The 10,795-nt window shown below is 43.0% G+C and overlaps 1 protein-coding gene across 1 annotated transcript; it reads left to right on the top strand.

Annotated features, from left to right (window-relative positions):
* The first annotated feature begins 7,588 nt into the window (after positions 1-7,588).
* Positions 7,589-10,337, top strand: LOC111569410 (potassium voltage-gated channel subfamily S member 2). The gene is made up of 2 exons (XM_023271499.3): positions 7,589-8,209; positions 8,442-10,337. Exon 2 carries the CDS (start codon positions 8,444-8,446, stop codon positions 9,881-9,883), a length of 1,440 nt encoding a protein of 479 aa, XP_023127267.1. The 5' UTR covers positions 7,589-8,209; positions 8,442-8,443; the 3' UTR covers positions 9,884-10,337.
* The last annotated feature ends 458 nt before the right edge of the window (positions 10,338-10,795 follow it).

Raw genomic sequence — 10,795 nt, 5'->3', positions numbered from 1 at the left:
ATGGAACGTGGATTTCATTTTCTGCTTGGCAGTGGTATTGAATCTCCGGGGTCTTTGATAGGCTACCCTGAAATGAAAATTTAACGAATACAAACACCAAGGCTTTTTCATTCACTTTGGTTTAAAGCGTAAAAATGTGTGTTAAAGGTGGATCACAAGTGATGGAAAGAGCTAAATCTATTATTTGAAATATCCTTTAGTCGAAACTAAATAAAAACGTGATTTGTCAGCGCTCCAGTGGATTTTGAACCTAATGCCACCTGCTGGGCGCATTCAGGAAGGCACAAAGATTTGAGTGACAATCGCATCCCATTTAGTAGAGCCACATGATGCCCACTTGCTGTGAGATCGGCACTGCTCTCACCTACAGGCAGCAGGTGTGCCATTGTGTATAAATTTGCGAATTTATTCATATCTGCTTTTCATCTTTCGCTTTTGGAAACCTCATCAGCACCTCAAAGGAAGACAAAAAACCGAATCATCATAGAAAAAAACGATGATGCAGAACAAGGCCGGCTACATCAGGAGGACAGTATCTGATCTCCACTGAGTGTGGGTCCAGCTGTGGGACCCACTCAAAGGAATGAACTGAGATGCATTGCTGTGTTGTCTTTTATGGGAGCTCACTCATCCAGCATCCTTTCTGCAAATAGAGAAATGATGAATAAAGGCTGGTTTGTTCTGCTGTGTTGTCAGCATAAACAAAATTATCTTGTGCAGATGGGGCCGCCGCTTTCTTTCAGATACAAATGGCCTTTACTATCACACACACACACGCACACACACACACACACACTTTGGTGTGATGGCTTTTCACCCACATTTGTATTCATATCACAGAATTACATTTCATATTCCACACAAACTGGGATAATAATCTCCAAATAAGATGCAAAATCCTCAGGTTGACTGCACGTATTGATACACTGTTAATGGGAAAAGAGTTTTCGGCAATTTGGATAAGCACCTGGACTACTATTATTGGATTTTTGGATACAGGGATGGGTTTTTGAAGCATTCAAAAATGTGTTAAAACTCTCATACAACAACCACATTCTTGGCAACTATAAACTCATTATTAATAGTTCTATACTTTCAGTGTAATAAAGGAATGCCAAACAAACAACTTCAAAAATAGGAAATCACACGAAAAGAATAATGGCTGCAATCTGCATCTTCAAATAGCCTAAAAATGATAAGCCACCCCCAGCCTCCCCTCTCTTCCTACGTAGAAACAGGCTCAACAAAACAGTGTCTTTGTTTCTTTGGTCATTTTGCATCTCCTTGAGGCTGATTTTATCAATGTATGGTTGCTTTGTGTCCTAAAGTTTTGCATGTCTTAGTGAATGTTATGGCTCTTTTCATTCATCTTTTGACATTTTGTGGTTAGTTGATTTGACTTTCCAACAAGAAAACAGTCACGTCATTCAGAAATTCTGAAACTAACAAGCCAAAAACCTTCTCACGATCTGGTATTGAGGCACATCTGAGGGTGGGAAAGTGCAGTTTATTGAAAGTGTGCAGCAGCTGGATAACCCTGAGTGACATTACTGATTCAGATTTAAATTACCAAAATGAAAAGAGAGGCCCTCAATGTCTCTATATCAAAAGTCCCTTCAGCCTCGGAGAGTAGAGGACAGTCCGTACTTTAGCAGAGTGTTTGAAACTGAAGGACATCGTGGAGCAGCTCCCACCTCACTCGCAAACTAGATGAAGCTGAAGCAAACTAATTAATTTGTCAGTAGCAATGCAGGGCCATTTCCTTGTGTGGGCAGACCTCTAGCTTTTGCATAAGATCTTATTGTTCCAATTACTGTCGTGGAGCTGCTTCTGTATTTAGGTCACCCAGATGCTGCTGTCGCACATTAATAGCTACCATCAGAGCCAATTAGTGCACATCATGCCAAGCACAGAGACTCCAGTCAGGTGGACACTTGATAATGTGTTAATTTCTTATGTGTTTTGTTACAGTGCAGAAACTCAGACTCTCCAGAGCTGAAAGCTGGAGAATCAGTGTCTCAAGTTTCCATCTGTATTCACCCTGCTCCTTCTCTGTCTGCACTCTCTCCTGAGTCAGCCAGCTTCCTCTGCCATAATAATCAAGACCCATTGGATGTGATTACTGTGGCGTGAAGTGGAAGATGGAAGACAATTGAAAGCACATTTTATTTCACATGTCGGAATAACATGACTAAATAGATTCCCCCCCTCTTTTTTTACTGTTTCCATAAATCTCTTAGGACCCTGCTGGTTTATCCATCAGCATCGGCAGGGATTCTGGGTGAGCTTTGAATGACAACATTTGTCACGAACAGAGGGCCTTGGCATTTTCCCCAGTGCTTATGGATTCCCCCTGGCAAGGCGTCAGATGACACCATGATGTTTTCAGTCAAGGATGAGGTCAACACATTGTTGAACCGTGACCTCTAATGGAGAAAGACGTTGGAGGACTGATGTGAGGAAACACGAGTGAAGAATAAAATATATATGTGACGGGGGGAAAGGGAGATATAAAATGTTGAGAGAGACACATAAAGACAGTGAGGGAGTGGAAAACAAAACCTAGGAAGGAGAGAGAGATGAAGGCAGCAGAGCAAAAGATAGGGAGCAGCAGATTTAGTCAACACACAAAAAAAACTCCTACACATTCTCACTTGAGCCTGCACCTCATGCTTCTGAGGAAAGAAGAGACAGAGATGACAGCATCCATACTTTCTTTTTCCTTTCTTCTCTCTCATTCTCATTCAGTCCTCTCCATGCTCTCTCTTTAACTCCCCCTGCCTTTATCTCCTTCCCACTTACTAAAAGTGTGAAGAAAATGGCTCTCTTTAGGGATAAATGGGCTATCTCCGCTTGACCATATGGCTATAATTACTAAATATGAGTTTGAAAATGAAGGCTTGAAATTGACAGAATGATTAAAAACTCTGTAACTGATTTGTCCCTCAGGGCTCAGAGTATTTTCTCATTGTTAGACCTTCACCTCATATCCTAGTCTCAACACACACAATATATATTGTCTCAAAAGTTCCTCTGGAAATCAGTTTGATGTAAATTTACTGGCTCCAGAGTTTTGCCTTCTGCTGCTTTTTAAATATCAATCAGTTGAAAATATACATTATTTTATTCAAAATTAATTACATCCTGAATGCACTTAATATTTTATTACACATGATTTAAGGTCAGATCCTGAAATTGAAGCAATTGATCATTTTCATGCTGAAGACATATTTCTTTTTCTCTTCAGTCGTCAGTGTTGAGACACAACGATAAACCTAATATTTTATGTTTGAATTTATAGTAGGTTCTTCAAAAGGCTCCATCAAAAGATATGAGATGTGAATGAAAGCTTGCCAAGAGTGTGCAGAATGTAAATGCTAGTGATTGAAAATGCAGGAGGCATTTTATTGAAACGGAAAATGGCTCTGAATACACAGATTTTTCTTTCAGTTTTTGCAGCCATGTAGGATTGTAAAGCCCCCCTCATCATTCAAGTTAGGAGATGACGAACTGCTGCTAAATATATCCATGAGGTAGAGCGCAAAATTTTTGTATGCAGTATTGGAAAGTAGATTTATTTACATATTGTTCTTAAGTACAATTATAATGTCCTTGCACATTTTTAGGTATTTCAATTTCCTGCAGTTTTCTGGTTCTACTTCATTCCATCTCTAAACTTTATTTAACAGCTTTAAATAATTAGTTTAGTTGAAGATTCTATATGAGAACAAACAAACATCCATCCATCCATCCATCCATCCATCCATCCATCCATCCATCCATCCATCCATCCATCCATCCATCCATCCATCCATCCATCCATCCATCCATCCATCCATTCATCCATCCATGCATCCACCCATCCATCCATCCATCCATTCATCCATCCATGCATCCATCCATCCATCCATCCATTCATGCATCCATCCATCCATCCATCCATCCATTCATCCATTCATCCATTATCTACACCTACACACCCAGCTGACTTAAGGTGAAGTCAGGGGACACCTGGACAGGTCACCAGTCTATCACAGGACTACATATAGAGACAAACAATCACACTCACATTCACAGCTACGGACAATTTAGAATCACCAGTTAACCTCAGCATTTTTTTGGACTGTGGGAGGAAGCTGGAGAACCTGGAGAAAACCCATATATGTACAGGGAGAACATGCAAACTCCATGCAGAAAGATCCCAGGAAGGCCGGGTTGTGAACTGGAGATGTTCTAGCTGTAAGGTGAAAATGCTAACCACCACTCCACTGTGCATCCCACAATAAGCTTACGACAAACAATTAATTTTTCAAATTAATCCAGTGGCTTCCACTATGGATTTTTTTCCTCTTACAAAAAAGTACTGGCTGGGCCTCTTGGTAATATCTCAGATGTTAGGTTCGAACCAGAGACAATTCTCCTCTTACTTTCTCAGGTGGTTTCAAAAAAATGCTCCTGACTTACAAAGGCAAATATATTTCATGGAAAGCAGAACAATTATGGCAAAGTCCAATAACAGAATAGATGTAAGTCTCAGAAAGATGCTTTGTCTTCTTATCACTGCCGTTAATCACCTCACATCCCCTCAGGTTTAATCTTGAGATCCTTTGAACCCCTGAACCTACTTTTAGGGAAGCTCCACCTAGATCTGCTGTGACGGTAAAATGTTGCTTAACTGTGCATCACCACTAATGTTCTGTTAATGTCTAACTAGGCGAGTCATGTTTCTATAGCAACAAGTACTACACGTTATTATTTTGCTGATAATATTTTTGCTAAAGAATATGCATGTATTCTGCTTGTAATGTAGTAATTTAACATTGATATGCTGAAACTCAATACTTGTTCTACTGGAGCCGTTTCAATAGTGGAACAAAGCAAGCTTGCAATGATAAAGTGAAACTGAAGGTTTGCTTTGAAAAGCAAGGCCTGCTATCACAACGAAAGCAGATCTAAAGAGACTTGTTGAGGAATAAGCTATGAGGAATAGTTCCACCTCCGCAAAGCAGCACATGAAACTCAATCATGTGGGAAAGAAGAATGAATCAAAAGCAGGCCGCTTCAATGAAAAGCAGAAAGTGAATAATATGCAGAGGACAGTCTTTTAGCACAAATAATTTAGTGCAAACCACCTCAGTAATCGTGAACAAAGTCTTGATGACGTGCTGTGACAAACATCAAGCTTCTTTGCCCACGCTAATGAAATCTGAGGAGGTGTACGTGTGCCATCAGAGATACCATTCAGGACTGATGGAGCCTTCAGACCTAGAAGATGCCTATTATTTACACCTAATTCCGATATTCTACACAGAAAATGAACCAGCAGGTAAACTTTAAATGCTCACTGCTGCCTAATCCTAAGATGCTGACATGTGAAAGCCATCCAAATGCTGTGGTAAAGACATGTTGTTGAATACACAGGCATTAAATGACACTCCTGCACACTGAAAGAAGGTATGATGAGAAATAATTAAAGCATATGGATCACAAACATGAAGGACTCACAGTGAGCAGAGGATGACACAGAGGCAGTTAATAAGACCCTCCTGGATGAGGATAATGACTGAATAAATAGGATTATAATCACAGCACAACATTCCCATATAACCGCAGATGGTTCCCACAAGTGAGAAGCATTAATAGGAAAAATCTGTGATTTCACATTATTGCAATCAACAGAGTGGTTGTGTGTGTGTTTTCAAAGCTGTTGTTAAGCTTCTACAATCCCACAAAGCTGTGTGTGAGGGTGTTGAGGATCTGGGATGATCTATAATGCCATATTATTGGGGAGTACCTGAAGAGCATAGATTTGAGTTTTCATTAACCCCCATAAAATCATCCAGAATGAGGAAGCCGTGCGTGAATACAACTGTAAAGACCCAATCTGCTCAGGCAGTCTCATGGGCTTACATGTTAAGCTCCAATTGTTGGAAGAGAGGAGGGAAAAAAAATGTGATGAAATATTAATGTGCTGGCTGCCTGGGAGTAAAAAATCTGGGAGTGAAAGATGTTATTTAGGCGTAAACAGTTCCAGTGCTGCCTACAGCCTGTGGTCATATTTCCAAACAAGAAGTGCAATACAATACAGCAAGAAGGAAATTGCTTCCAGTGATCCTAAATGTATTTTCAAATGAAACTCAGGCCTGGTGTTTTAAACAGGATGGCCACTAAATGACACTGGAAAGAGGAGACGCTGAAATGATCACAGTGGCACAGTCTGAGGGCGCAGCTGCCATTAAAGTCTTTAAGTGGTAGTGCTGCAACCCGTATCTGTGATTCCTTAAGAGTTGGGGCAGAAAATGGGCCACATGTGTATTCTTCAACACTAAAACACCACAAACTGAGAGGACTCTAATGTGTTTCTTGTGTATTGACTGGACAGCTTAGACTGGCTATAAATGACACAAACAATTGACCTGCATCGGGCCTTTCTTGTGCACAAAATGCCTCCCGACTAAGACCTAACTAATAGTATATGAATAAGCATCCACCAAAGAGAATTTGTGTGAGGCTGCCTTTGTCTGCAGGCGCTATCACCTTCATTAGACACACTGGGATCTGTGAGACAAAAACCTTCAGCGCTTAATCAATAAGAACAAGGCTGCCCTTTAACACTGGCTTTATGTCCTGCCAGACAGGCCTGTTAATGATGTCACCACTGAACTGATAGAAGCAGATTCAGGTGGAAGTGGTCAGAGTTGAAAGCTAGTATGTGTTGTTGTTTTTTCTTGGATCAAACATCATAGTTAGACTCCGTCATGACAATTAGTTAACATCATTTTGAATGGAGGGACACTGGCCTGGGCTGAATGACATAATTCTATTGATCCAGGTTGCAGGAGAGTTTGATAAACGACCAGCAATCAGTTGATCCTCATATGTAACAAACATCTTTACTGTAAAACCTTTGAGGCATTCAGGCGACATGGAAAGTTTGTCTGACATCCAACAGTGTTCGCTATGTTTCAGTGTAATATCAAAGGGCACTTATGTGATTTTAGAAATGCAGTTCATGTGAGTCATCATGAGGATTTCTTCTCAGCCTGTTAGTTGTATAAATATCGTCTTTGGCTCTGGGGAAGCTTTTGGAACGTGAGGAGGTTGCAGGCTTATGGCAGTTTCAGCTTGGAGATTTTGATCATGAATCCTTCGTTCTAAGTCAGATTCAAGGTGTATCCTATGCAAAGAAAACACACAAATGAGTTCCGTGATGAGAAATGTTGGCTCCCACAGTTTTGGAGCTTCTAGAGACATAAAATTTAGGATATTGCCACCTCCTGCTGCACACATTCATTTTTAAAATCTGTCTCGTGTGTGTCATTCAGTTGAAGTGCAACACTGATTCACTGCAGTAGCAGGGTGGCTATTAGAATAAATCTTTTTCATAACGTGTTTATAAAAAACGATCTGGCATTTGTGTAACATTATGAGAGCAGATTACAAGTTTGTCTCTCTGTGTGTATTTATCCCCATCACAGTGATAATGTCACGCCAATATGGCCCCGGAGTGGCCGCAAGAAGCCACTTTACAGTGACTGTAGCCTAAACGCACCACAGTTGATGTTGTCATTACAAGCTTTCTGTCTGGAGGGTTGTTTTTTTTTTTTTTTTTTAAACGTGTTTGTTAGTTGGTGACTCCCTGTCCTCTCCTGGGGCGCCTCGCCGAGCTGCGCCTCGCCCCTCAGCACCGTGATGCCGCTTTTACTCCTGGAGGGCGGTGCGCAGGGACAGCTACGTGTTGCTGCGCAGCAACAGATAGAAAGAAGAGAAAGAAAGAGAGAGAGGAATTCCCTCGCACAAACAAAAGCCGCTGCCAGGGCGTGTATCCGTTTCTATGGCTCCCAGAATTTACTGTAATGAACGTGGCGGATACCTGGAACTGATGAGGCGTAAAAACCTGCTGGATGTCAGGATGTAAGAGCGAGCGGCTACATCAAGCCTCCGGGTATATTTGAGGAAGGAACGTCACTTAAATCTCTGTCTGGAGGCAGCATTACATTTGACATCGCGCCGACACCCTTTGGAATCATCTTCCTCCTCTTCTGCTCAGAAACCTGACAGAGACGCGCCTGTCTGGAAATAAGAGGACAAAGGTCTCTGCTTTTATTGCAGGTCCACAGGTTGCCTATAAAACTGCACTGTGCCATCAATGGAGCTGAAATGCAGAGTCTCCTTGTGGGTGGATTCGGTTAACTAAACGCGCTTTAAAGTAAGTTCTTACATGTCATCATTGTTAATTTATTTAAAATGTAGAAAACACGTGGTTCAGACAAATAATTCTCAGGGTAAAACCTGTCAGTTCAAAAAACTTCTCTCTGATTGTGCGTCTCTCTGTGTCTCTTTCTATCTGCCCGCCTTTTTGTGTCTTTGTGATTTGTTCTGTCGCCTTTTCTTTCTTTCATTCATTCTTTTTGTTCGTCTCTCTGTGTGCCTCTCTACAGACATGACAGGTCAGGTCTTGGGGGAACCGGGCAGCGTCGCTCACATGGATGACAACGCCGACATTCGCATCAACGTGGGCGGCTTCAAGAAGCGTCTCCAGTCGGACACACTCTCCCGGTTCCCCGAGACGAGGCTTGCGCGTCTGCTCCACTGCCAGTCCAAAGAGTCCATCCTGGAGCTGTGCGATGACTACGATGACACCGAGAAAGAGTTTTACTTCGACAGGAATCCTGCGCTCTTCCCCTACGTGTTGAATTTCTACAATACGGGGCGACTGCACGTCATGGCCGAGCTGTGCATCTTCTCCTTCAGCCAGGAGATCGAGTACTGGGGCATCAACGAGTTCTTCATTGACTCCTGCTGCAGCAGCGCCTACCACTGTAGGAAGATGGACCAGGATCGGGAGGACTGGGATGACAGGAGCGATGAGGGAAGCACCACATCATCCTTTGACGAGCTGTTGGAGTTTTACAACGACGCCACCAAGTTTGACAAACAGCTGCTGGGGAGCGCACGGAGACGCGTGTGGTTGATGCTGGATAACCCCGGCTACTCCGTGGCCAGCCGCATCATCAGCATCCTCTCCATCCTGGTGGTGCTCGGCTCCATCGCCACTATGTGCATGAACAGCATGAGTGAGTTCAGCCTTTTGGACAGTGAGGGCCAACCCACCGAGGACCCACGTTTTGAGACTGTGGAACACTTTGGCATCGGTTGGTTCACTCTGGAGCTGGTTGCCAGGTTCGTGGTGGCTCCAGACCTGCTGCACTTCTTCGACCATCCATTAAATGTAATAGACCTGGTGTCCATACTTCCCTTTTACCTGACACTGCTCATAAACCTGGTGGCGGAAAGCAGCCCGGCGCTGGCCAACCTGGGACGCGTTGCGCAAGTGCTGAGGCTGATGAGGATTTTCCGGATCCTGAAGTTGGCCCGTCACTCCACGGGGTTGCGCTCCCTCGGGGCCACACTCAGGAACAGCTACAAAGAAGTGGGCCTGCTGCTTCTTTACCTGGCCGTCGGTGTGTCTTTTTTCTCCGTCATGGCCTACACGGTGGAGAAAGAGGACAGCGAGGATCTCTCTACTATCCCGGCATGTTGGTGGTGGGCCACCGTCAGCATGACCACGGTGGGGTACGGAGACGTGGTGCCGGTGTCCATAGCGGGCAAGCTCACCGCTTCGGCCTGCATCCTGGCCGGGATCTTAGTAGTTGTGCTTCCGATCACGCTCATATTCAATAAATTCTCCCTCTTCTACAAGAGACAGAAGCAGCTAGAAATCGCGATGAGGAGCTGCGATTTTGACGAGGGGATAAAAGAGGTGCCCTCGGTTAACCTGAGGAACTATTACGCACACAAAGTGAAATCCCTCATGGCGAGCCTGTCAAACATGAGTCGCAGTTCACCCAGTGAACAGAGTCTGAATGAGTCCATTCACTGAAACAGTCTGATGCAGGACGCTGTGAGGAGCTGTCCAGGGTGCTGAAACCTCTGGAGCACAAGTCCACTTCCTTCCACTGCTGTCTGACCGTTTGCCTCTCTGTAGCTCAGTGCAATGATGTGTTAATCTGTGTGTCCCTGACAAAGTAAGCAAATGTACAGGACAGCCTGAATATGATATCTCACTGTGCACCCTTACGGCCCCATATTGAACCAGGCAAAGAAATCTGACCACATCAGATGAAAAAGACAGAGAATGCTGTAGTTGTTTACAGTCTTAGACAGCGTCACACTGTAGTCCACCTTCGAGCTGTACTTGTCGTGATCAAATATGTCTGGAGTAACTCCAGCTGTACCTTTTTTGGAAGAATCTTGATGTGTAATTGTGGTGTTGCAACGATACTTCAGATGTGTGGTTAAAGCAAAATGTATTAAACTAAAAAGTACAGAACATACTTGCTTGTTTTTAATGTGTAGAGTTCAAGTTTGACTCGTGTGTCCTACTGATTGAGATAACACATGTAAGCCTGAAGGGGTAAATAGGGATTTATAGTCGTGACTGACACAGCATCTTAAACAGCTTGACAGGCAGAGCAACAACCATTCAGAACTGACATGCTGAATAAATGTATTGTGGTGGGATTTGATTTTCTTTTTTTTGTTGCATCACTGTCTCCAAAAAGACACTTATTTGATTTTAATAATGCATTTTATTAATAGCCCGTCTGTAAAAAATACCACTATAACAGCAGTTGGACCACGTCACAGCAGAATTGAAGATTAAATGCTTCGTATGCAGTTGCTAAGGCACCACTGCCTATAGAGAATACACATAAAAGCCTTTTCTCAGTGTTACAGTTCAATTTAACCTTTTACTGTACAGTCAGTTTCTCTCCCTGACCACAGTCTGGAA

Source organism: Amphiprion ocellaris, chromosome 9 (genome assembly GCF_022539595.1).
Source record: "Amphiprion ocellaris isolate individual 3 ecotype Okinawa chromosome 9, ASM2253959v1, whole genome shotgun sequence".
Classification (NCBI taxonomy): domain Eukaryota; kingdom Metazoa; phylum Chordata; class Actinopteri; family Pomacentridae; genus Amphiprion; species Amphiprion ocellaris.
Note: the sequence above shows the minus strand (reverse complement) of the source record. Positions and strands in the feature narration are given on the sequence as shown.